General features: G+C 46.0%; 1 protein-coding gene across 2 annotated transcripts in view; it reads right to left on the reverse strand.

The window, feature by feature from the left end:
• Positions 1-23743, reverse strand: part of LOC122383755 (G-protein coupled receptor moody-like) — a 41741-nt gene extending 17998 nt beyond the window's left edge. Inside the window, exons 1-3 of one of the 2 annotated variants that reach the window (XM_043370502.1) lie at positions 23659-23734; positions 21613-21913; positions 1290-1495 (exon numbers count right to left, since the gene is read on the reverse strand). In XM_043370502.1, coding sequence (XP_043226437.1) covers positions 1290-1399 — 110 coding nt within the window. In that variant the 5' untranslated portion in view covers positions 1400-1495; positions 21613-21913; positions 23659-23734. Of the gene's footprint in view, positions 1-1289; positions 1496-21612; positions 21914-23658 lie in introns of both variants that reach the window. The other variant, XM_043370503.1, reaches the window with a different exon arrangement.
• Between the last annotated feature and the right edge of the window lie 3998 nt (positions 23744-27741).

Here is a 27741-nt window from a genome sequence, read left to right on the forward strand (position 1 = left end):
TGAAGATCTCTCCATTGCAAAGGTGCTTGAGGTAGGCATGCAGTTCTTCCCTTTACATTTTAAACGACTTTCCGAGAAATAATGAGACAGCTTCTTTGCGCAGTGCGTTCACGTTATAGCTTTACCTACGGCTGGCAGCACTTCATTATAGCATGTGCCCTTCGGTATGGGAGCCCACATCGCATCAGTTGATTATATATTGTGAATGGAATGTCGCCACTTCAAAGGCATCCAAAGCAATTGAGGAAGGGTGTTATGCGATACAAATGAAGAGAGAGGAGAGAGGAAGGGAGAGAGAGGGAGAGATCAGAGAAGTGAGAGAGTGAGGACTCTGAAGCAGAGGTAGTTACGTACCACACATTTTCCTTTGCTGTTTATCGAGCCTTGGTAACTGTTTTCAGATGTTTGACGCTCTGAATGATAGGATAAACAGTATAGGAACAACAACACGTACTGAATTCGAAGAATGTCATATAATCGCTACTTTTCATGTTTTGAAATCAAAGCTGAAACATATCACCAAGAGATGACGTATGAAACCGTATACCAATAGTGCACTGTTATCGGATATTTGGTCCTGCCGCCAGAGGCTATTGAACAGAACACCCTGCACCAGTTCTTATCAACCAGAACCCCGCTGCTGCGAACATCAGTAGGTATACTCGTATACCTTACCGACGTGGGACGAACACCCCGCCTGTTTCATGTGATGTTAGTCCCAATGGTAGGTATAAGGTAGCATCTTTTTAGTTATTGACTCAGACTTAATAACACAGTAACAGAGTTACAATGCATGCGATTCTCGGAATTGGCTGCACTTTCGGAAGACGTTTCCCAGTTGAAATAATATTGTTTCCTTCAAAAAAATAATATATTTATTATATACTGATAGCCTATGCATATGGCGCATTTGAATGTGCGGCATTGAATGTGACATCTTCGTTTCAGGGCCTGAGCTGAGCTGCTTGGTTCGTAACAGTGATGTTTGTGTTGATTCGTGCTGGTCAGAAATATTTCGAATGAATATACATATCTTGTAATCACCTAACTGGACGTAAAATACATACGAAAGACTTCGCTCGCTCCGTAACCCTTACGACAGCATAAAGCTTACCTACCTTTAACGTGCAATATGTAGTAGTGGCTAGTGCATAGTTTAAGAGTGAAACTGAATGCGGCAAAAAAAGTAGGTTTACCTTCTTTGCTCATTCAGGGAATCATCACACTAGTTTCCTACCTGTTTTACTGCTAGTCTTTACCTGAAGCACAAGTAAATAATTCGCACTGACCTGTTCATTTCGTTCAAGTCGGGCAGGGGTGCCTTAGTTGTGACGTTGCTGACCGTTGCCATGGTTACGTTGGCCGACATCTCCGTCACAGATTGGCTGTCCACGTCCATAGTTCAGCCCGGGCCGCAGTTAGCTTGAAATGGTTACGGGGACAATCCCACTCTCCGGCCAAAGCTTGGATTTACACGCAGGTGAAAAGCAGCAGTCTGAAAATACAGAATAAGCAAGGGCACTCATTCAGTTTGGAGAGCACTTAGAGCGCCTTTTCACTGTGAAAGAGCACACATTACGGGATTATTGAATATGTGAGCACACTCGTCCAAAAATCCCACAGAGCCGCGGGCAGAGGTTGCATTCGACACCATACGGGATACTTCCACAACTGTGATGCAAAAGACATTTGACTTAGGCTTTCCGAAAAGAGCTGTCAATTAATTTTCTTTTCGGGTATAACCATGTTCCAATAATGGGAAGCCCCTGCTCGGTCAAATCTTACACTGTAAGCACCAAGCGCCCCAGTGCAGTGTTTCGAATACCCGGGATCATAAGACTCCACTCGGGCCAGTCGACCACCGGGATATTCAGCTATGAAGGCCAAATGGGATTTATGAGTTTCAAAGATAGCAATTGCTCGTTTTGGCGGTGCGCTTCTGATGCAGCGCACGGCCACAGAAAACTGCTGGGTAGGCTGTGCCGCACTGTCGCCAGTCATTGCGGCACAGCATAACTCACTCAGTGGCCGCCACTTTGCCGCGCTCGTCATGGACACACAAACCAAAGTACACAAACCATCCTCGGCCTGCAGCAAGCCGTTAACACACGTGCGCCTGTATACAAAGGCACCGCCGGACGAAACCGAGCCCTGGCCTTCAGCAGAGGCAACTGTTTACTGTAAAGAATGGTTGTTTGCCGTCCGAGGGACAAGGAAGAAACAAGGCTTCGTAAATGGGACTCGTGCGCCAACTAGGTCAAAAGGCCTACGTATGGGAGGGTCTGCACTCTGGAGTAGTGAGGAGTGTGTGTGTGGGGACTGGGGGGGGGGGGTGAGGGGAACTTACAGCGCTCCTGGCAGCTCCTGAGAAAGGAATTTCACAAGCTTGGTCAACCCTTTCTTTGCAATTTCACGGATAATACCCGTTAATAATTCGCTCAATCCATTGCTATTTTAAGCTTCGGTTACCCCTTCTAACTTATGTCTCGTGTTGTTTCCTTTAATTTATCATAACCAACCATGTATGTGAAGGGTAAGATGTCTTCAGTGTACGCAGTACGAGTATAAATTAAAGAGAATGATTGGCGGACCTATCCTGTCAATATTTGACCTGAAAAGTCATGCCGGCAATTACCGATCCTTACTAAAATCGAATTGACAAGCTCTACTTCTCAGGAGAGGTATATAGTTCGTTTTTTTTTTTTTTTCAAAAGGACGCTGGCTCCAAGTTCCTCATCGAACCTCTCACGTGAGTTTTGGCAGCTTCAGCGTCTAGCCAAGAATCGTCTAGAAGAATTTCTTACCGAAAAAATATTCGATTTCAAATTGTGCACGGTAAGTACCCGGAAATTGTGTCTTGAAAAATTAGCATACTATGATGACGTCACTGGTGGCAGCAGGCACCCAATGTCCGTACGATGGGACAAAGTTTCGACGGTTTTGGGGGAAACTTCGTTTTTCACTGTTGCCGAGGTTATAATCGAGTAAGCGGTTTCGTCCATGATAGTTATACGTTACATTGCAATACAAGTTTGACAGCATGACATCACCACTGTTCCCATATCTGGTTCCAAAATGCACGTATGAAAATTATTGGGAATATTTCACATGTTAACCCTCGCCCGCACATGCCATTTTCCCATCCTAGAACGCACATGGGGGGGGGGGGGTGGTTGCCACCCCCCCCCCCGCGCCATTTCGTTCCTGTTGGAGATAGAGCTTAGCGGTAAAGACCAAAAAGATTCTTTGGGAAGAGACGAATCCAATGATACCCAGTTTTACCTTCTCAGGTCAGTCATTGACCTTCCAGGTCAGGTCAAACTAAAAAATGTTGCTATTTTGGGTCAACGTTGGATATCAAGTGCGCTGCTTACCATATACCGATGAAGATGCTGTTTTCTGGTGCCAAGCCAGCTAGAACCTCTTTGTCACACTACCCGACCAGATTTTTGCTGCTGAAGTCATGTCAGGTCAAGTTAGGTCAAGGTCAATAATATGTGTTTGTATGTCTGTGTGTGTCTGTGTGTATACTTATGTGTGCACCGATTGTTTTTGGGTCCATATTACATGAAATCATGATCTGAGAAGCTTTTACCAAAAATTTAGTCAAAAAACTTGACAAAAAGTAATTTCCGCTTACCTAAAACGCAATTATCTTAGATGACCTAGGTTGACCTTGACCTTGACCTTGACATCTGTACATCGTCGAACAACATGTTCCATGATAGTTGGGAGGTAAGACTGGCAAAAAAGGCCGAAATCAAGGTGTCAAAAGCTCACAAGGCCCATAGCCAGCGCAAGATGTTGAGAATTGGCCATTTGGGTCATGACATGACCTGAAAAACAAGGTCATATCTCCGAAACCAAAAATCACAGAAACTTGAAATTTTCAGTGGACATCAAGATAGGATAGAGGAGCAGCTATACGAAAAATCAGCCTTCTAGCTCTAAAAATGTTGAGTGCAGAGCAGAAAGACTACCTGGGGGGGTGGCAACCACCCCCCCCCCCCATGTGCGGGCGAGGGTTAAAATAAGGCGACGTTCGAGTTTCTCAGGTTCAGTTTTTGCTCGTTTTGGTCGCTAAAACGCATGCTTTTTCGAAAAACGTACTTGGAGCCAGAGTTCTTTTGAAAAAAAAACGAATTATAATAATCAGTGAATTTAAAAGCTGTAACACATATCCCCTGCGGTCCTCGGCAGGGTATCTGCGCGCCCCCGTGCTCTCGTCTCGGTGGTCAGGGCCGGAGCTGCGGTCAGCGGATGGACCCTATCGGACCACACGGCTTCCGGGACAGCCCACCACTGTCCGGCAGGACGCGTGGACATGATGAGACGTGGGTGGAAAGGCCCAGACCGATTGGCGACTGGGTGTAGAGGAAAACCGCCAGATATGGTGCACTTTTGCAGATAGAATATATCCTGAGAAACTCTGCTGAAAAGGTTTCCACGGATCCTTGCAATCTGGTAATAATTATACGGCAGGTAGGTAATAGCAGGGTAAATAGGTTTCAGGTGATTCGAAAAATGATAATGGAGGATTGAAATAAATAATCATCATACACAAAGAAATAACAGTTACAGGAGATGCTCTAACGCTGTGAACATGAGTCTTTTACCAGGCAAGTGTCATATAAGCTCTAAGTGCTTTTCACTTCTTGCTACTACCGTCCATGCATTACGCAGCTGCCGGCTGATAGCCATATTGTTGTATTTCAGGCACTGATAGCACACCGTTTATTTTGCTCTTGCCGTTCTGTGAAGCATCCCACACGAGGTCCACCACTGGTCTACAGGGTGTCCCAGAATTACCCGAACATTGTTAATTAGCGTATAAAATAAGGCATATATGATTGCGCTTTTTTCTTTTTACCGTTCTATATAGTCAACTAGGGTGGCTGTGAAATGGCACATGCAATAGATACGCTTGTTACAAGATCAGCCGACAATGATGGAAAATGCCAGCCATTGCTGCAGGGATGCGGAGCCGGAGCCGGAGCCGGAGCCGGAGCCGCCGGAGCCGGCATATTTTGCCCGGAGCCGGAGCCGGAGCCGGAGCCGTGAAACAATATAGCCCGGAGCCGGAGCCGGAGCCGGAGCCGTAAAAAAAGGGGGCGACTCCGGCTCCTTTTCTTACGAGGAAACAATTATTTACCTAGTTCGGTTTGACAGTACAAGGCGTAAAACAATGTGGTATTCAAAATAGCCTTGTTATACAAATACAGAAGCAACGTGTACCAATCCCATCGCCTTTTTTCTTCCACCCATATTTAATTGATCGCATAGGAGATATACTGAGTAGAAGCCGGAGCCGGAGCCGCCGGAGCCGGAGCCGCCGGAGCCGGATCATTTTACTCGGAGCCGGAGCCGGAGCCGGAGCCGCAATGACATTTCACCCGGAGCCGGAGCCGGAGCCGGAGCCGATTTTTTTCTCCGGAGCCGGAGCCGGAGCCGGAGCCGTCTGAAATTTCCACGGCTCCGCATCCCTGCATTGCTGGTCTCAGTTGTTTTACGGGTCTCCCGAAACTGGGTGTAGGCCTGTTTTCTTTGACCTCTTGCCGGAAGATAATACGATCATATAAGATAAACTTGACATCAAAGTGTTCCCAGGCCATAAGGTATTATCCCCCAAAACAAAAATTTCTGCCTACACCATTTTTGCTGCGTTTTTTACATCTGGAGTGGAGAAGCTCCATGTCTGAGCATGGCGCGACCTTTGGCTTCCAACAGATTTGGTTTCCAAAACAAACCCGTTCATGGCCATTTGGTTCACGGCATCCAGTTTTTGTATACTGGTAGAATATTACCGCAGTAGTACTCTGTGCTAACGGTTGTCTTTGGGCCATCATATCAAACCCAATGAGGGCACGGTGGCTCAAAATGTCTCATAATTTGATTTTCGACGGGTGCCTGGCCGTCTCTGCTGTTGGGGCGTTGTAGCCATCTGACGTTCACACACGCCTTTTTCGGGCGGTTCAAATGACACAATACCTTCGTTAGACCACAAAGTGTGCTTCAATATACTGTTTTGTTGTATATGTTATGTTTTTTGGGATGAATTGTAGTGATTTGCGCTGCTTTTCCCGTAGTTTTCGCATATTTTTTTCTGGCGAAGGACCCCAAATTCCAAAATTTTGTCGAAGATAGTGGTGCAAAGTAGACTGATGTTTTGTAGATAATCCTGACCTATTGTTTAGCTGGTTTTTAGCTAGATCGGTGACGTTTGTTGTCTATGACAGGCAACCACCTGTTTGACAACTAGTGCATGGCCCTTTTTGGCCGAGCCCAAGCTTTTCAATGACAACCTGTTGTCAGTTTATCTCTTGCTCTCTCTGGCTTCGTTAGCTGATATAGTTGCGCTTTGCTCAATCCTAACTGCTTGCAGATGAGCTGCTGAAGCTCTCCAGCAAGAGCCATGCCGAAGGTCCGTTTGCAAAGTTGAGAACGGGAGTTGATTCACCATGGTTGCCTATTAGTGGCTTAACCCTATTCCGGGCGGGGGCCTTTAAGGCCCCCTTTCAGGTTTTTCTTGTGCCATTGCCAAACGCCGCAAGACTGAAAGCTCATACTCGGTGACTTTTTCTCAACATTCATCGCGCACATTTTTGCAAAAAAAGTTGCCGGGTCAGGTCAGGTCAGGTCACCAGAGGCGGTTTGGTGACCCCACCTCAGAAAAGTTTGCAATCACGCCAGAGCTAGAGTTTTTGAGGGATCAATTTCTTCTCTTCAGGTTGTAGTTAGGGTATCAGTATGTGCAATTTGTATATCTCAGAATTTTTATATTTGTGACCTGAGGTCAGGCCAGACTCGTGACCTTTACATTCAGGGATGCGGAGCCGTGGAAATTTCAGACGGCTCCGGCTCCGGCTCCGGCTCCGGAGAAAAAAATCGGCTCCGGCTCCGGCTCCGGCTCCGGGTGAAATGTCATTGCGGCTCCGGCTCCGGCTCCGGCTCCGAGTAAAATGATCCGGCTCCGGCGGCTCCGGCTCCGGCGGCTCCGGCTCCGGCTTCTACTCAGTATATCTCCTATGCGATCAATTAAATATGGGTGGAAGAAAAAAGGCGATGGGATTGGTACACGTTGCTTCTGTATTTGTATAACAAGGCTATTTTGAATACCACATTGTTTTACGCCTTGTACTGTCAAACCGAACTAGGTAAATAATTGTTTCCTCGTAAGAAAAGGAGCCGGAGTCGCCCCCTTTTTTTACGGCTCCGGCTCCGGCTCCGGCTCCGGGCTATATTGTTTCACGGCTCCGGCTCCGGCTCCGGCTCCGGGCAAAATATGCCGGCTCCGGCGGCTCCGGCTCCGGCTCCGGCTCCGGCTCCGCATCCCTGTTTACATTGCAAGCCTATGGGAAAATATTGAAACGCCTCCTGCTTCGTGTAAACGAGTCAAAACCACCCAATTCTCTCAGTATTATGAAAGATTATCTCATCGGTGATGATCCTGGTGCCGCTAATTGACAGGGGCACCGGGAAAGGTCATCTGAGGTCATGTGACGTCATAAATCGTTTTTCTGTCAATAAATCACGACATGATGGTGCAGAAGACTTGTAAGTGGTACCAAACTGCTCGCCTGGTCAAGACGCGTCGTTTGGTATGCAGCATGACCATACCCCACAACCTTATTGATGAATGACCTGACCTTGACCTCGGGTCAAATTTCAAATTGATCTATGAAGGTCATCGCATACTTATTTCGCATCGCCTCAACGAGAGCAACAAAAATGTATTAATTTCATGTGTCTATGTGCCTTAGTTTAAAAGTTATATAGGTAACTAATTCCAAAACATCCTATCGTTGATGACCTCTGGTGACCTCAATATTGACCTGACCTGAAAATGTTTTAGGAAAAAGTTGTAGATCTTTAAACGACCTATGAAACGCCGTTTGCTGTTTGTCGCTGCGATGTGTCGTTTTTGAGATCTGAAGGGGGCCGAAAAGGCCCCCGCCCAGAATCGAACCTTTCAGAGCCCGCCCGGAATAGGGTTAAGCTGAAAACGGAACAGGACTACTCTCACTTGACTCTGGATAATAATTGATTCGAGTCGTTACCGGCCACCAAAAGCACACAGTCCCCAAGCTCGATAGCTAAGGGATATCTTATAAAAGTGTGATGCTTGTATATCATTATGTAGAAGCGAGCGCACTCGTACTTATAGCCAGAAAATAAATGTTCGGGTAATTCTGGGACACCCTGTAATAACACCGCCCCAGCGGCCGAGGAGCGCCCTGCGATATGTATCGGATGTCGCCGGCTGATGGTTGAATAGCACCGCGGTCGGATGATATGCAGCCGCACGCAGCGCCGCGGCCTGTCTCCGATTACTGCGCCGTTCAGACACCCGACCTGTTAGGCTGAACACTGTGCGCTGCTGGCTGGCTAGCCGACTAGCTGACTGAGCACAGCTAATCAGCGGTGAGACAGCAGTCAGCTCACAGCGAGAGAGCTGACTGCTCACAGCTGACCAGTGGTGAGACAGCAGTCAGCTCACAGCGCGACAGCCGGTCAGCGGCGAGACAGCTGACTGATTACTGCTTACCAGCGGCGAGACAGCGGTCAGCTCACAGCTAGACAGCAGTCGGCTCACAGCGAGTCAGCTGATTGATAACAGCTGGTCAGCGACGAGACAGTTGTCGGCTCACAGTCATACAGCTGTCGGCTCACAATTGAGCAGCAGCAAGCCAGACTGCTGTCGGCCCCGAGCTCACAGCCGCGGGGTCTGGGCAGCAGCATGGAGACAGCTGCAAATCGCGGCTCCGAGCAGTCCACTCTGCCGATAAACGTCTGCTCTTGGTTCCATCCGGCGGACGAAGGGCAGACGGCTCGGCTCGACATTACAGCGACAGTGCAGTGGACTTAGTACCTACTGAGTACTGATCCAGTGCAGCAGGGAACGTCCGTCAGTCGTTAATTCAGTGTCGCCTGCCTTTCACGGTCACCATTCACGGTCTGGCCAGCATTGTTGGCAAGGTCTGCGTTGTTGGGAAAAATGCGGCTGATTCTGGGAGTCCAGCCGTTTCTTTTGCTGGTGAGAGGTTGTTCGCTGCTGATAAAGGCGAAAAAGGACCGAGGGAGGGGCGGAGTCTGCCGCTGATGCCTCCGCCGCTGGAGAGGGCGGTATTCGCTGGTAGAGATGCGATCATGATTCAGCTCCCACATAGGTCATTTTGTAGCTCCCTGAACAGATGGGAAGGCGCTCTCCCATTCTTTCTAAAGCGTCAGCCGACATAAAAGATACACCGGGAATCAACTTTATAGTTGGTTGAGCCCGACATTCACACAGCCGTTTATGATAATTACGACATGAATATACTGATTCCTTTGCATTATAATAGTTTCTGTCTCTGAGTTAACTTTTGTCTTGGTTTGGAAGTAACACCGAATTATCTAAGTTTATTCCTGCTGAAGCAACGGCAAGTCGGTATACGCAACTAAAATGCCTCCGAGGTTTCCCACTGTTGTAAACATTGTCCAATTACAGGATAATTAAGGCAATGAGGCTGCATGTAATGCAATCTCCTATGTGTTTTATGGGCCTATTTTAGGGTCTTGTTTGCTCATTCATTTTGTGTTACAGCGGAAAGATAACATTTTGGTTGCTGTGTGCAGAAGTATCGACTGTGGCGGCAAGCATGATCGATTTGAGTTTAGTACCTTGGCTGGCCGTATTTTGTATTTTGGCTGGCCGAAGTGTGCGACTCTTTATCCAACGGCAAAAAAGGGCCCAGGCTTATGCAACACACACATGCAGCCTAGAACCGCCAGTCCCCACATCATTTGTCGTCCGTGCTGACACTGGAGCGGCCTGAGACGAGTCCCACGCGCCAGCCGCTCGTCGCCGCCACAGCGGCGTACATTTATCACTCACAAATAGCCCAGCTATAACAAGGACGGGATGCATTCTCACCAGCACTCGGCCGCTGAATAGACCGAGATGGATGATGGCTTTATAAGCGATATTTGGAGCTCTCAGCTTCTATTAATTGCAGGCAATGAAATATCCACGCATCTCTCTTACCGTTCGTCAGACAACTGACCTCATTGTCCAGTCTGGAGTATAGTTCTGATGTTGGTTCCACCGGCAGCGGTAATTGATTTTCTATGCCTCCTGTTCACCAACACCCACTCACAGCTTGGCACCGCTGCTGTCGCTGGCACCGTTTTACACGAGCCTCGGTGTCACGGACTTACAGGATGACAGCAATCACGGGCGTCACGATGAGCGTCACACCATCACAGTGTCACAGCCACAACCGTCACGGTGTCACAGTCACGGCCACTAGCTGGCGGAGCCCGCAGTGAGGCCGGTCGTCTCGTGTGCTGCCGGTGCCGGCTGGCGGACGACTCGCCGACCCGTCCGCCGACCGGGCATCCAAAAACAACGAACGGGCCACGCGGCCGGTCCGGCTGGAGCAGCGCCAGCCGTGTCGGACGGACGTCACACCGAGTGACCCGTCACGCGCGTGACAGGTCACTGACCTGAACTGTGTGACAGGTCGCTGACCCGTTCTGCTGCGCTGGCAGGCTAAACAACACCTCCTTTAAATACGCGGACCGGTTTCGTCTATGAAAGACTTCTTCAGCGCTTTTTCAAAAACGTATAACGCTGAAGAAGTCTTTCATAGACGAAACCGGTCCGCGTATTTATATGTTATTGCTACCTACTTGAATATATTCGTAGTTATAAATGGACAAGTATTGTATCGAGAGTACATGAACCTCCAGGCTCCACGAATCAAACTATTAAAACAGTTACATTTAAGGCGTACCGGTTTCGTCTATTGACTTCTTCAGCGCCGTATGAAACAAGGAACAAGAAAACGAGCACAACATCAATCGTTTGAAATAAATAGCACGTATTTCTGAGAACAAGGTCAGAGTAGTCGGGTACCTCCTAAATAAAACGAAATCATACATATTTTCGTGAACATGTAACAATCTATTCACAACATGATATTACAATAGCTAAATAGTATTATATCAATTGACGGTGCATATAATATGTTTTCACTTCTCTCACTCTTTCACTCTCTCTCTCTTTCTCTCTCTCTCTCTCACTCTCTCTCTCTCCCCCCCCTCTCTCTCTCTCTCTCCCTCTCTCTCTCTCCCTCTCTGTTCTTTTCCCACCTCCCTCTCTTTCTCTCTCACTCTCACTCTCTCATTCTTAATTTTTATCTAGATCAATGATGCTCAATTGTGCTGCAGATTTCGCCCATTTTATAAACCCCCCGTTCGTGTTGATCGTTTCGTTAGTTGCGATGTACGCTGCTTCGGTTGCTTTTCTAATCGCTTTTGAAGAGCATGAAGCTATAATTTCTGTCCCCTCCCAGTTCGGTAAATGTCCCGTTTTGTTCGCATGAGCCACAAAAGCGCTATGTTCCATAAAGTTACGAAAATCTCGTTTGTGCTCCTTCAGTCTAGTTTTTGCTCCCCTGCCTGTTTCTCCTATGTATGCCTTTTCACAAGTCCCGCACGGTACCCTATATACTACACTCTTATCTGACTTGTCTTTCTTTTCTTTCTTTCGTATCATCTCGCCTATTTTTCGACCAGATGTCACAGCTGTGCGCGCGCCCGTCGTCTCGATTCGCTTGGCTACTACGTTCGCTAGCTTCGAATTCGGTATGGTAAGGTAACGTTCGTTTTTCTTTCGCTGTCGTTCAGTCTCTGCTCTATTTCGGATCTCCATTGCCTTCCTTTTCAGATTTAAAAGAAGGCCCTTAGGGAACTTCAGTCTAATAAAAGAATCTAAGACATGTTGGATTTCCTGCTCCAGATACTCTTCGCTACATATGCGATAGGCCCTAAGAAAGAAACCTAAAACTACTCCCCGTTTGACTCTATCACTGTGTCCTGAATAAAAATGAATGTAATCTTCTTTGTTCGTTGGTTTTCTGTAAACTTTGAATTTTAGGCAGTCTCCTGTCCTTTCTATTTCAGTGTCTAAGAAGGGGATTCTACCTTGCTTCTCATGTTCAATAGTAAATTGGATCTTTGGATCTACTGCGTTAAGCTCATCTAGTTTTACGTTTAAGTCCATGTCACTTGGAGCAACAACCAGAACATCATCAACATATCTTACCCAGACTACGTTGTCCCCCATGATACTCTGGTAACGATGTTTCTCTAGCCACTCTAAGTACAGGCAGGCTGCCACCGGACTCAGTGGTGAGCCCATGGCTAATCCGCTATGTTGAAAGTATTCTTCAGACTCGAATGTGAGGCCACCAAAGTTCATGCAAAGTGCGATAAGTTTAAGATAGTCTAATTTGGCTAGCGGTAACTGATCTGGGTCCATGTTCCTTACCACCCCTTCAATGACTTTAAATGCACCGTCAATGGGGACATTCGTAAACAAGGATTTGACATCGAAGCTGGCTAAGCACTTTCCCGACATGTCTATAGGGCGGAGGATCTCCATCAGCTCGGCACTATTCTTAATGTGGCTGTCACTGATAGCACCTAAATTGCTAGAGAGAGGTCTGGCCAATACCTTGGCAAGTCGGTGGGGAGCGCTGCCTATGCCCGACGTGATAGGGCGCACCGGTACCTCGGCTTTGTGTAGTTTCGGAAGACCTCTTAGCTTTGGGGCATCTGGAGCTTCTTCCAAAAGATGAAGTAGTTTCTTCCCCTTTTCTGTTTTCTTTAGCACCCTTCTCGCTTCCTGATTGAACTTCTTGCTTGCTTTTGCGACGAAGCCAGAACGTTTCTTTTCGTAAACTGCCGTGTCTTTGAGCAGATCATTAACCTTTTTGATGTATTCATCACTGTTCATTATCACCACCCCTCCCCCCTTATCTGCTTCTGTAACAATAATTGAAGGATCGCTGGCTAGGGACTTCAGCGCCTTGACATATCTTCTCGGTAATGTACCTTGTTCTTTGTCGGACATAGCTTTACAGCAGAAAAGGATTCCCTGGACGAATCCTTTCTCGATGTCGTCTTCTTGACTTTTGTAATTTCGGCTGACATGTTCCATAAAAGTTGCCTTGTCCCTCCCAGAGTCGAACTTCAAGCCGAGTGCTAGCGCCTCTTTTTCATCACCGGATAAAGTCCTCGAAGATAGATTGGTGATGATATTTAGGTTTCCGGCTTCTCGCCATGGGCTATTTTTGCATAGGTTCTTTAGCTTCTGTTCTAGTCTGGTTCGTTGTGTTTCGTTGAATTCGTTAAGTTTCGTTCGGAGTTGCGCTGGAATACTGATTCCCTTTAACTCATCCCTCAGGACGTAAATATCATCTTTTAACTTTGTGCATGCTTCTTCTAGGTAACTTCTAGCTGTACTGGTGAACGGATGTTGTTTTCCTTTAAGTTGCTGGGGGGCTGACTTCGGGACGCCTTAAATGTAACTGTTTTAATAGTTTGATTCGTGGAGCCTGGAGGTTCATGTACTCTCGATACAATACTTGTCCATTTATAACTACAATTGTCGGACATGAGCAGTACAATGAACTCCATCTCAAAAGAATTTAACACGAAAAGAAAACTAGCTAGCTCTCTCAATCGTTTGAAGTTTCTTAATGATTGCATATTGGAACAAGTCCTCCCGAAGTCAGCCCCCCAGCAACTTAAAGGAAAACAACATCCGTTCACCAGTACAGCTAGAAGTTACCTAGAAGAAGCATGCACAAAGTTAAAAGATGATATTTACGTCCTGAGGGATGAGTTAAAGGGAATCAGTATTCCAGCGCAACTCCGAACGAAACTTAACGAATTCAACGAAACACAACGAACCAGACTAGAACAGAAGCTAAAGAACCTATGCAAAAATAGCCCATGGCGAGAAGCCGGAAACCTAAATATCATCACCAATCTATCTTCGAGGACTTTATCCGGTGATGAAAAAGAGGCGCTAGCACTCGGCTTGAAGTTCGACTCTGGGAGGGACAAGGCAACTTTTATGGAACATGTCAGCCGAAATTACAAAAGTCAAGAAGACGACATCGAGAAAGGATTCGTCCAGGGAATCCTTTTCTGCTGTAAAGCTATGTCCGACAAAGAACAAGGTACATTACCGAGAAGATATGTCAAGGCGCTAAAGTCCCTAGCCAGCGATCCTTCAATTATTGTTACAGAAGCAGATAAGGGGGGAGGGGTGGTGATAATGAACAGTGATGAATACATCAAAAAGGTTAATGATCTGCTCAAAGACACGGCAGTTTACGAAAAGAAACGTTCTGGCTTCGTCGCAAAAGCAAGCAAGAAGTTCAATCAGGAAGCGAGAAGGGTGCTAAAGAAAACAGAAAAGGGGAAGAAACTACTTCATCTTTTGGAAGAAGCTCCAGGTGCCCCAAAGCTAAGAGGTCTTCCGAAACTACACAAAGCCGAGGTACCGGTGCGCCCTATCACGTCGGGCATAGGCAGCGCTCCCCACCGACTTGCCAAGGTATTGGCCAGACCTCTCTCTAGCAATTTAGGTGCTATCAGTGACAGCCACATTAAGAATAGTGCCGAGCTGATGGAGATCCTCCGCCCTATAGACATGTCGGGAAAGTGCTTAGCCAGCTTCGATGTCAAATCCTTGTTTACGAATGTCCCCATTGACGGTGCATTTAAAGTCATTGAAGGGGTGGTAAGGAACATGGACCCAGATCAGTTACCGCTAGCCAAATTAGACTATCTTAAACTTATCGCACTTTGCATGAACTTTGGTGGCCTCACATTCGAGTCTGAAGAATACTTTCAACATAGCGGATTAGCCATGGGCTCACCACTGAGTCCGGTGGCAGCCTGCCTGTACTTAGAGTGGCTAGAGAAACATCGTTACCAGAGTATCATGGGGGACAACGTAGTCTGGGTAAGATATGTTGATGATGTTCTGGTTGTTGCTCCAAGTGACATGGACTTAAACGTAAAACTAGATGAGCTTAACGCAGTAGATCCAAAGATCCAATTTACTATTGAACATGAGAAGCAAGGTAGAATCCCCTTCTTAGACACTGAAATAGAAAGGACAGGAGACTGCCTAAAATTCAAAGTTTACAGAAAACCAACGAACAAAGAAGATTACATTCATTTTTATTCAGGACACAGTGATAGAGTCAAACGGGGAGTAGTTTTAGGTTTCTTTCTTAGGGCCTATCGCATATGTAGCGAAGAGTATCTGGAGCAGGAAATCCAACATGTCTTAGATTCTTTTATTAGACTGAAGTTCCCTAAGGGCCTTCTTTTAAATCTGAAAAGGAAGGCAATGGAGATCCGAAATAGAGCAGAGACTGAACGACAGCGAAAGAAAAACGAACGTTACCTTACCATACCGAATTCGAAGCTAGCGAACGTAGTAGCCAAGCGAATCGAGACGACGGGCGCGCGCACAGCTGTGACATCTGGTCGAAAAATAGGCGAGATGATACGAAAGAAAGAAAAGAAAGACAAGTCAGATAAGAGTGTAGTATATAGGGTACCGTGCGGGACTTGTGAAAAGGCATACATAGGAGAAACAGGCAGGGGAGCAAAAACTAGACTGAAGGAGCACAAACGAGATTTTCGTAACTTTATGGAACATAGCGCTTTTGTGGCTCATGCGAACAAAACGGGACATTTACCGAACTGGGAGGGGACAGAAATTATAGCTTCATGCTCTTCAAAAGCGATTAGAAAAGCAACCGAAGCAGCGTACATCGCAACTAACGAAACGATCAACACGAACGGGGGGTTTATAAAATGGGCGAAATCTGCAGCACAATTGAGCATCATTGATCTAGATAAAAATTAAGAATGAGAGAGTGAGAGTGAGAGAGAAAGAGAGGGAGGTGGGAAAAGAACAGAGAGGGAGAGAGAGAGAGGGAGAGAGAGAGAGAGAGGGGGAGAGAGAGAGAGTGAGAGAGAGAGAGAGAAAGAGAGAGAGAGTGAAAGAGTGAGAGAAGTGAAAACATATTATATGCACCGTCAATTGATATAATACTATTTAGCTATTGTAATATCATGTTGTGAATAGATTGTTACATGTTCACGAAAATATGTATGATTTCGTTTTATTTAGGAGGTACCCGACTACTCTGACCTTGTTCTCAGAAATACGTGCTATTTATTTCAAACGATTGATGTTGTGCTCGTTTTCTTGTTCCTTGTTTCATACGGCGCTGAAGAAGTCAATAGACGAAACCGGTACGCCTTAAATGTAACTGTTTTAATAGTTTGATTCGTGGAGCCTGGAGGTTCATGTACTCTCGATTGAATATATTCGTATGCTACTTGCTCTTTACTACATACCTGTCCAATATATCTACAAACACCTCCTTTATCTCTTATCGCAGCTTTAAGGACGGTAGGAATCGGGGTGTTTAAATGAAAAAGTGAGATGATAATGCGAGTCGATGGAGTAAGTATTTTTACCTATACCTTATTTTTATGACAATGGCTATGAACGAAACTATGAGGGCTAAATAGACAGCGTGAAACTGGCTCAAACCGACGTCTCATTAAAGGTAGTGTGCCACCTTTGAAAGATTTCCCATTTTATTTTTCCTAGGATAAGAAGCTTCTGTTTTTACCTAATATCGCAAAAAAAAATCAAAAATGGGCCTGGAATAGTGCCTTTTTCGCCTAAAAGTTTTTCGGTTTTTAGATATGTATAACAACTGTAGTGGGCTCACCTGCAAACAGGCGTCGGGCAACAATCGCGAATGCGGCGCACTTGTGACAATAAGCAAAGGTCATTATAGTGTTACGACCATACGACGTACGGGAATGAGTTATCAGCTGTCTAATCGTAGACAACACAATGTCGAGCCTTAAACTGTAAGCCCGTATTGGTATTGTTTCTTTTATTTGGCTGTCGAACATTATTTATGGTTTGAAATATGATTTTATGTAAAATAATTGATATGAAAAAGCCGTCTTATAAGTTATGACCCCATTTCACCACACGCAAGTGGCAGAAATGACAATGATCAGCTGACGCATTTTTCTTGGCCGAAGTCAGAGCGCGCGGCCCGACGCACCACGCGTATTTGGAAATTCCGACCTCGACGAGCATCAGAAGCCACCTAACAGGCGTGTTCGAAACCGCAGGAGATGATGATGAACGGGTTTATCGAAACTTGATTGGATGAGCATATCGGTAATAGCGATTTCAGTGTGTGCATTTATTGTTCATAGTGGTGTGAAATGTGGTTGGGGTACGACCGACAACCCGTCGGGGCGAATTTCGCACTGGGGTACTCAAAATTTGAAGAATTTAAGACGTTTCCATGAGTTTTGAAGGTATGGATAAGTTCTAAAAATCCGGTTCTCCTTATCTGGGCCATTAACTCCATACGGTCCAAGAAAGCTGGCACACTACCTTTAAGCAGAAATCAACCCAACTATTGAACACCAAGTCACGAAGGCAGGCAAATGCAGGTCCCCCTTTTCATACAGGTGCCAGTCTGCTGGCTGCGTGAGTACCTGTCAGGTAAATGTTTATACTGAGCACATCATTTACATGCAGATTATTAACGACTGTTCCTTCAAACGTGTTGTTGTACCTACAATATACAAGACACGATATATCGCCAATGTCTTTTATCTTTGTCAGTCGTATGTCTACAGTGAAATACGATTTTATCACCCCTGTTTATATAAATAGGCTCGATCTATTTGATTGGCATAGTTGACAGAAGTGCCCTCAATCAGGGGCACATGTGGGTGAGCGTGAAGTGTGTACTTCGCTGGGGGTCTCATGCCAGCAGCAGTCATTTGAAACGGTTCAGCTGCCCTCCATGCTCGCATCATCAATTTACGGAGGCGGGGTAACATACGCGTAGGCGGTGCAGTGGGGGGCACCACTCAACGCTAACTCATTAAGTATAAACACTGATATCAGCTAGGGTCTCGGCTGATTGATGAAGTACATCCTGCTAACTGTCGTGTTAGAGAGGCTGATAGACGGATTATGCGCAGATCAAAGGGACGCGACTCTTACTTTACAATTAAAAAATCGATGGGTTACCCTAATATTATTGTTTAAACTTTCAAAGGACGATGCAAAAACATACAAGCAATTGCTTAAACTTTTCCTGTGCATTTCAATTGGCTGTCAATTGGAAATATCACAGCAGTGGAATGGTCACTAAATAAGCCGGCGTGAATAGCCTAAAAATACATATGATAAATTAGCAGGGAAATTAATATTTTTTCTTGCTATGGCAGCACCCGACGGCGAAGCTGTCACTGGTGACACGGAATATATGTATAGTCTACGACAGACTATTTATTTCTATTTATTGTCGTCTATTTATCGACAGTCTATTTAAGCGGATAAAAACAACACCTAAGACTGTCGTAGCCTAGTTATACATTCCGTGCTGGTGATAAGTTAAGTGCGAACACAACTGATATTACCCGAAACTTGCTGGAAGAAACCGATACCAAACATCATGTGTGAATCATGTGTGAACTCTACAAGAAACTCAGGACCAAATGACAATTTACGAAAAACAGTAATCTCTCAAAGTTGAAACAAAGGAATGATGACTTGTCCAGTTTAAAGCTGTGTTCAAAGATTTATAGTACCCATTAATTTCATCGAGGCTCCCATTCCTCTAAATTTTGGATTATGATGTTATTCCTTAGGTGAAATAAAGGTACCATACGTTCTACGTCTAGCGGACCCCGGGAGAACGCTGTTGAATTGAAACACACCATTCACTAACGCGTGGAAAACGGAAAATACACTTCGGTGAGATGCAACTTTCCCAGCCTTCGTTCAGCTTAGGTATGTCAGTAGATTTTACAATACTGCGTAAGGTTTTCGGACTTGATTTGAAATGAGCCTTCTTGCCAATGCGTTGCAAGTAAAGCGAATCAAGCGGAACTCCTTGCTGACCTTTGCCTTATAGCAAAACGTCATCCCGGATGTGCAGTTAACCCGCGCACCGTTGAGGTCTGGCAGGTTCCAGGTCCTGTTTGGGGGGGGGTCAAAGGGCGACCCATCGTATCTCCGGAACCAATAGTCGGATCGGAAAAATTCAAACGGCATTCGAGAGAGCTCATCGAGATGCAGGAGATGCAATATCGGTCGGTGCCCCAGAAAATGTTTGTGGGGCAGGGCAGTGCCGGTTGCAGCATTTGGGGAAAGTTTTTTGCAACCCTATCTCTGAAATGTATTCTGTTTGTCTATTCATTCAGATTTCAAAAAAAAAAAACTCAGAAAATCTACAGATTAAGTTAGAATGTCAAAAGATCTTGATAGAATGTTAAAAGATTTTCATGTTTTGTAAAGTTTGAGATAGCCATTTTGTTTGCCATGTTTTTTTTGTATCTATGGTTCAGTTTTCTAGCCTCTAGGTTGATATCCTGATATTCTGTGTTTTTTTTTGTCGTGAACAACTTTTTAACTTTTTTCGGCCAAAAACTGCCGAACATGACCTCAGTTAAACCACTAAAACTTGTGGCCTGAAATGACCTAGAACATATTTTTTTTCAGCAGTTTTTTGAAATTGATGTTTGGAGAGGTACTGAAAATTTCGAGTCGAAATTTGCAGCCGTTTCTGAGTTAATCAGCGGAAAACCTTAGGGGGTAGCTCCTTGCCCCCTCCCCCAATGGATCTCGGGTTATTGAATAAACAGGTTTATATACACCGTTCCACTGAAGTAATGCATATCCCGGATCAACACTGGTGAATGTGAATGAGCAAACGTATTGTATTGCATTTCAATTCTTACTTTCATATGAGAGGCGCATTTCATTCTGCCAACGTGTTCCGCTCTAAGCTCGCCTGCCGTCCGAGTGAATCGGCATGTAGTGCCCCGCGGCATGGTAATTGGTAATTTGATGAGACATTCCATCTATGGGCGCAAAATGACCTTGTAGTCGGTGCGCCCTTAACCCTCGCACGACCAGGCCATTTCTCATAACACGAACGACCAGGGGGGGGGGTTGTTACGACCCCCCCCCTGGCGTTTCGAAACGGAAGGTCGTAGAGCTTAGCGGAAAAAACCAACGGATTGCTCTCAACGAGATCTCGCGATTGGTGGTATATTTTTTGGTCCTAGGTCAACATTTGACCTACTTTTGACCGGTCAAAGGTCAAATTTTCGGAAAAATAGACTTTTTTCAACTTTCGGCGGCGATTGCGGCAAAGCGGTGGGAGATATCGACTTGAAACCTTCACTATCGTGTTCCTTGATCAATTCTCTATCGTTTGGTATGTATTTCGTTTCCCTAGCTCTAAAAATGGCGCGTTGGGAGCGCCGGAAGTCGGCAAGGTCACAGTCGGCGGCAGAAATTCGAAAAATCAAAATTTAAATTTTTGAAATCTGATTGTATTTTTGGATTTGGGAAGTCCATTTGCTCCCTATAGAAGCTAATATTGCTGCATGTTCCCATTGAGGTGACAAGAATTAGCAAAATAGTGGTTCGGGCGCTTTTCAAAAATAGTACCGGACGCTGTTCCTCTTGTGACGTCATAGCTCCGTGACCTGACCTGACCCGGTCAAATTTCTTATACCATATGATAGCCAATACTTGCCCCAACATGCATGGGAAGTTTCATCACGATCCATCAACCGATGTCCGTACCACCGGCAGGAAACCTCGGGCGTTGGCACTCAGTTTGTGAAAATCCGGCCGGAGGCTGTACCTCTTATGACGTCATAACTCCGTGACCTGACATGACCCGATCAATTTTTTTCGGCAAAAGATGCGCAAAGGTTGCCCCAGAGGGTATTGAAAATTTCAGCCCGCTACGACAAGCCGTTTAGCGTGCACTTCGAAAAAACCTCAGGGGGGGGTTGATACAACCCCCCCTAGGCGTTCTAGGGTTAAGCCCCAATAAACAAACAAACAAGAGCCACCCGTTCGGTTCCACATCTGACATCCGTCTTCGTTATCAGAAGGTACTGCAGACGTATAAGCATAGACGACTCGAGCTGATGACTACCTCTGAATCGAGATGTATGATGCGGTTATTTGATAAAAAGAAAGAAAAAAAGAGAAAAAGTTGACATCTCTTCGACATGCAAATTGTGGTGAAGCCTATATATGCTTATTAGTTTAAAGCTATTGCTAATATATATTTATTTTTGGATTTCGCGTCATTCAAATGTCGAGGAAAGGTCAACTGTTTCTCTATTTTATCTCTATTAGCTTCATGGTGTTTCTCGCAAGAGCGCTCCAAAGAATGGTGATGCATATTTTCATTGGTTGAAAAGACTTTCATGCGGTGTATTTTTAAAGTCTATTCATAAAGGAAATTATTTTTACCTAGCCGGATCCTAATATACTTCTAATATACGTTTCAAACATTTGCTACATTACATTGAGGCTAAAGAACATCGTAACATCGTTTAAGTAAACAAGAGAATGCATGTAAATTATTTCGTTACAGAGCATGCCACAGATAACAGTAGTACAGTAGTACAGTAGAAGAGTAGTACTACTGTTATCTGTGAGCATGCATATTGCATAATGTAGCTAACAAAAATGGACATGAACATTTTGAATGTAATTGTACCAATAGTTGGAATGCCATAAATCTCGAATTCGATTTGCAAAAATAGAAACACGTTTTAAGTATAAGTTTGTTTTTTCTGGTCAAAGCCTCACACATTACTTGTGTAAACCTCAAAAAGACATGTAAATTCTCAAATAAACAAAACCACCATCTAACCTTTTTTACTCACCAATCTGCTGAGCTGCGTCCCGTCGCTGCTATATCGGTCAGTGGTGCTGCGCGGGGGTCGGAGGCCGGGTCAGGCCGGGTCGCGGCGTCTCGCTGCTGGTCGGGCTCGGTGCGGGAGGAATCTGACGGCGCGGGGGGCCAGCGACGGTCACTGCAGCGCGTCCGGCCGACCCGATAGGGCGGGCGCCGCCGCCGAGCCGTGTCACCGAGCGGTGCTGGTGACCGCCGTCACCGAGCGCTATCGACGCCCTGGTCACCGCTGACCTTCGGCGGCCAGTCTGGAGCTGCAGTCTGGACCCAGTCTGTAGTGAGACAGCTCCCAGTCGGTGCCCAGATAGCAGTCGGACAGATGCCACACAAAAGCCAGTCTGCAACCAGTCTGCAGTCATTCAGTCAGTCCTAGCTACTTCTGTAGCTAGTCTGTAGTCAGTCTACAGCTAGTTAATCTGTTACCAGTCTGTAGTGAGTCTGGAGCCAGTCTACAGACAGACAGCTGTCAGTCTGTAGCCAGTCTGCAGTCGAACAGTAAAGTCAGTCCAAAACTAAACAACAGCAAGTCTTTAAGTCACTTGCAGTCAGCACCCAGACAGCAGTCCAACCGAAATTCGGTCCGAAAAACAATCGATCCTTTTATACGCGCTTCTGATTAAACCGCAAGACCAGAAATCGGAGAAGGGCCATAAATCGCGGAGTGGAAGCGCGAACCACGAGGTCAAGGGTTAGCCCAGATCTGTTTACGCGTTAACTGTTCGCATTACGCTCCAAAGAGTTTTTGCTCTAAACTGCAACTGTGACGCTAACCAGGTTGACGTTAATGCTATCGCGGAACCGGCTTGCGGTGACAGATCCTCTGGCCCCTATCACGCAGCGCTTTTATAACTCGCCGTTCGGGTTAATTGCAAACGGCGATGTGGCTGGCATGTTTACGGTATGATTGTGCGCCGCCACGCGCCAAGTGAAGATTGAGTCCATTGTGCGTCGGGAAGGAGCAGATAATTGGGAAAGGTAGAAGACTGCTGCCATTCCGACCCAGCCTCACCTAGTGGTGATAATGAACAGGACACGCCTCCAAAGATTGAGTCCGAGAAAGCTTTTAGCGAAAATCATTCATCGTGATTTTGTCGGATCTTTGCAAATTGGCTCGCAAAGACATCGATGATATTTTCAGTCACAAACTTGCATTACAGACTAACGGCTATATAGTGTTTTTCTGGTTCGATTTTGACTGAGCACATGCAGTGGTGACTTGGTGGTGACTATATGAACTGACTAAATCCATTCTTTTTATTGTCCGTGGTTAGAGAAAAAGAACAATGGTCCCCAGATGGTGAAAAGACTCATCCCATGACGGTACCGACCAGTCGTATATGTAAGGGATTTGGAAACTATAAGAAGCAATCCTAAAATACCAATAATTGATTCAAATAGTTTTTGTCAACAGTTCAAGAAGGTAGTGAATTTGTGAATTCGCTTAATTCGCTTATTTGCTTTTTGTGTGGCTGTCTCAAACTGATATGATAGCAAATAAAAGTCAAGGCTATACTTAATTAAAAGCAGCTTATCACACCTAGTTATGCCAAAGGCTCTCAGCCGATCCTGCGGCCGCCTTTCATCTGTATGACGTCACTGAATGACACAGCGGTGACATCACAGCAGAGGCAGGGTGAGGTGGCGGTTACACTCAGAAGGAGCGGCCTGTGGTCAAGGTCACTCGGCTGATCCCAAACGTAAACATCATGACTCATGGCCGGAACTGAGACTGCATCATATCCTCAGTCCGCAGTCGTCAACACCGAGTTGGTAGCAGAGTTTCTAAATTAGTCCTTGCATGGTGATGTGTTATTCCAAGTAAATGGCTTCTGAGACACTGTCATAGAAAATAGGGAAACCATTTTTCCGTTGGTTGTGGTAGTCAGTCTCTGTTAGGTCTGTTTAGCCTCGAATAATTCTTATCTTTTTCTTGCATAAAATACATGCGTACAAATGACCTAATCATGTTTTCAGCTCTCAGTCCAAGCAGACGGTCAACACGTGCACACAAGCCTACCTGATTTCTTCCGTGGTCCGTGCTCTCTTCCTTCCACTAGTACACCAGATCCACCCTCCACGTCGTTCGCCCCGGCCACACTGCCGACTCGGGCCGGCGGGCCACCCCCCCCCCTCCCAGAGGGGGGCGTCTGTGACGTCACGCACGGGTTATTGTTCGGCACGTGCCGGCGACGGGCGGCCCCCATAGACGGCCGGCCGGGACAAAACACACCACGTCTGTCTGACAGGTCTATGGCGCCCGTATCCGCGCTGCACACGAGAGGAGCTGGGCCGATAGTCAATCGGGAGGCCGATATATCGGCGAATGTGGATGAAGGCGGTGAAAACAGGCTTCGTGGAAAATATAAAGAAGTAATTTTGGTTTAGAAAATGGAAATACAGCTGCTGCATCGAACCCCCAGAGAAACCATGCCTGAAACACAGTGTGGATTATCAACAAATGGAATTGCTTCTTGGAAATATTGTGCTGCTCAGTCGAGTCGAACAACAAAAAGTTCTGACTTCTGATCTCGAGAAGTGTTTACATCTTAGTCGGCTTTGAGGAAGGCAAACATGGAAATAATGTAATTATGTTGTCCATTCGTAGCGCCGGGACTTTAAGAATTTGTGTGTGCAGTTGCATATAGAGCCCAGGTGTTGGAGCTGTTTTCTATGACTTGTAAGATTTGCGTCTATAATGATCTCTTAACCCGCGCCGGGCCGGGGGGGTGTTTGAACACCCCCCCCCTGCGGTTTTTCGCAGATATCTAAAAAACGGCGGCGCTCCTTTTTGGCACACCTATTTGTGCATTTTTTTCCGCACATGTTGTGAAAAGTTCAGACCCAGGTCGCCTTACGTCAGGTCACCAGGTCACGCCAAGTGACCTCACCTCAGAAAAAGTAAGAATGCTCGTCATAGATACACCGATTGATTGATTGCCCTCAAACTTTCAGCGATTGATTAGAACAACATTATCTATAAAATGTATATCTCGAAATTTTGATATCGGTGACCTGAGGTCAGGTCAATTTTGCGGCCTCCCCATTATCCCTCGCCCCGTTGGGGGGGGGCCATTTTGGCCCCCCCCCCTGTGGTTTTTCCTGAATAGCAAGAAAACGGCGGCGCGCAGCGCCGCCAAATTTTTAGTACCTTCCCGGGCATCAATTTGACACCTTCACACCAAATTTCAAGTCTTAGGTCACCTTAGGTCAGGAGTTATTGAGGTCAAACTGAGGTCATGTTCGAGCAAAAATGAGCAAAAAACATGCAATCTTGAAACGCTCACCAAATCTACAGTTATCAAGCAATTTCAAAGTTCTTTATATGGTCTAGTAGACAAAAGGCGGCGCTACAAAACTGCTATCTCGAATTTTCAAAATTTTTGGTTTTTGACCAAAAAAAATCAAAAAATTGATTTTTTTAGAAAAACTTTGAAAAAATCCAAAAATTTTCCGAATTTCGAAAAAACCGGAATATATGTGATAGTCCCAGCGCTCTTCTATATACATACCAAATTTCAGATCGATATCTCGTTTTTTGGCCAAGTTATAGCGAAAAAACTGTTCAAAAATGATGACGTCAAATTTTTGAACTCAATTTTTAGCAATTCTAGACCTTGTACGGCAAAACAAAGACCACCATTGAACTCCCCGTGACGAGCTGCATCGATTCGATACCCATTTTATGCAAAAATATTAACTTTGAAATTTGACCTAATTTGACCTGACCTTAACCTGACCTTGACCTGACCTTGACCAAAACGTGATCTAAGCTGGCCCCAAAGGCTGCCTGACCCATATAATCGCATTTGTCATGTAAAATGGACCATAAAACATGTATCACACGACACTTTCATATTGTGACCCCCCCGTGACCTGACCTCTGTGACCTGACCTGGTATCAGTGACCTCAAATAGCAAAATATGTGTTTGAAGAACATTTCCCCATCGATGATTTTCAATGAAATGCATTTTACTCGATTTTACAACGCATTTCTTGAAGTGCCTATAAACGGTGAAAATTGGACCTTTGACCTGACCTGTGACGTCATCGGTTTGACCTAGGTCAATAAAATTGGGTCACAAGGTAGTTCCCCGTTGGGGCTATCCAACGCCGTTTACCGCTTGTCGCTATGTTGCGTGGTTCTCGAGATCTTAGGGGGGGGGGGCAAAATGGCCCCCCCCCCAACCGGGCGCGTTGCTCGGCAGAGCCCAACGGGGCGCGGGTTATAAGTCAATGGGAGAAAATTGAAAAGCGTCTGTTTTGCACGAACGCTATTCTAGACACACTCAAACATCGAGATGTAGGTGAAATTGACACACTGAACCGGAAAATGGCACTGTGACCCATGGTTATGTCTCCGAGGTCATCTCAGGTCACGAACAGAATCCAGAAAAAAAAAACAGAAAACAGAACAGTTTTTTTTTCGCTAATTACTTCTGATAGAGGCATGCTAGAGCGCTGAAAATGCCTTAGATGTGTTTGGCTCGACGTTCCGGATCGACTGACATGCAACATGACCTTTTCCGGCCAGGTCATGACCTTGACCTGAGGTCAAATTTTCAAGTTGACCTTTCAAGGTCAAATCATAGTTCATTCGACGCGTCTCGACGAGAGGAACACGATGCTGGCAAAAGTAATGTCATTGCTTTTTTGAGTCAAAAGTTATTGCCGAAAATATACTTTTCGTAAAAACGGCTATTTTTGGAGTTTTTGCCCTCTGGAGGCTAAACCGTTGAACTGAGGTCAAACCTGAGAGCATTACTCAGAAAGGTCCTGAGGGCTATCGAATGCGCTTTTCCGCGGCGCTGTAGTTCAATCGGTTCCCAAGATAGCCGTCGGCAGTTCTCTCTCTCTCTCTCTCTCTCTCTCTCTCTCTCTCTCTCTCTCTCTCTCTCTCTCTCTCTCTCTCTCTCTCTCTCTCTCTCTCTCTCTCTCTCTCTCTCTCTCTCTCTCTCTCTCTCTCTCTCTCTCTCTCCTCTCTCTCTCTCTCTCTCTCTCTCTCTCTCTCTCTCTCTCTCTCTCTGTCTCTCTCTCTCTCTGTCTCTCTCTCTCTCTCTCTCTCTCTCTCTCTCTCTCTCTCTCTCTCTCTCTCTCTCTCTCTCTGTTTCCCCCTCACTCTCTCGCTCTCTTTCTCTCTCGCGGGCCCAGCCCGAATAGTGCGTAGCTTCAGCACTGCCGGCGCGCAGAATGGCTAAATGCGACAACAATGAAGAGTAAACGGTGTACATCAGAGCCGGTTTGCCAGCAGTGGACGGTATTGGGGGGGGGGGGGTCTGGCGAGCCCCGTGGCCACGTCAGCTTGACTGTTGTGTTTGGCGCGGCCGGCCTGCGCGTCGTACCTCCTCTGACACGGCACGGAAGGAGGGGCTGATGGGAAGGATGAGACGATAACGCAGAGATGACGGAAGGTAGGGACAGGAAGACATTCAGCGGCGAAACACCAGGGGAGTTACCGCTGCCGCTATGGCCTCTTCTCAGTGGCGCTCAAATACTGTTAGCGCGAAAAGTTTCATATACCTACCCGATTGGTATGAGTACGGAATTCGTCTCCTGTAAAATCGTCGCCTGGCAAAAACGGCTGCCATTTTATAGCCATTGTCATCAAAAGGTAGCCTCTTTCAAACATCACTGAAAGAGCGCGTCTGGCATGCCGTTGTAACTGAGCGGACTGTCAGGTGCTAGAATGTTCCAGGGTATTCTTGGTACCTAGGTACCGCAATAACATCTTCACAGCTCGTATTCATCCAGTCGCCCATAAGATCCTCACTGAAGTCTCCCGTGTCTGTAGAACGCCGGGATTCACATGGTCGCAGCTAGTTCTTAAGATAGTACATACCATTTCCTATTAGCTCATACCAATGGGCATCGCTCATTCTCAATAACAACAGCCAAAAGCATCGACTGGTGCACATAATCACCAACTTCATCAATAATTCATCTGAAATTTTCAACAAAACATACTCGGCTTGACAAATGAACGCAGGCAACCAACTCGCACGCCTGCTCCCATGCCCTCTGTCATCCCCCTATCATCCCCCATGTGTGATGCTACAGACCACGTGGCTGGGCCCACCACCAATCTAACCAACAGACTTTCGA

Source organism: Amphibalanus amphitrite, unplaced genomic scaffold (genome assembly GCF_019059575.1).
Source record: "Amphibalanus amphitrite isolate SeventyFive unplaced genomic scaffold, NRLGWU_Aamphi_draft 000172F_arrow, whole genome shotgun sequence".
In the NCBI taxonomy this organism is placed as follows: Eukaryota; Metazoa; Arthropoda; class Thecostraca; order Balanomorpha; family Balanidae; genus Amphibalanus; species Amphibalanus amphitrite.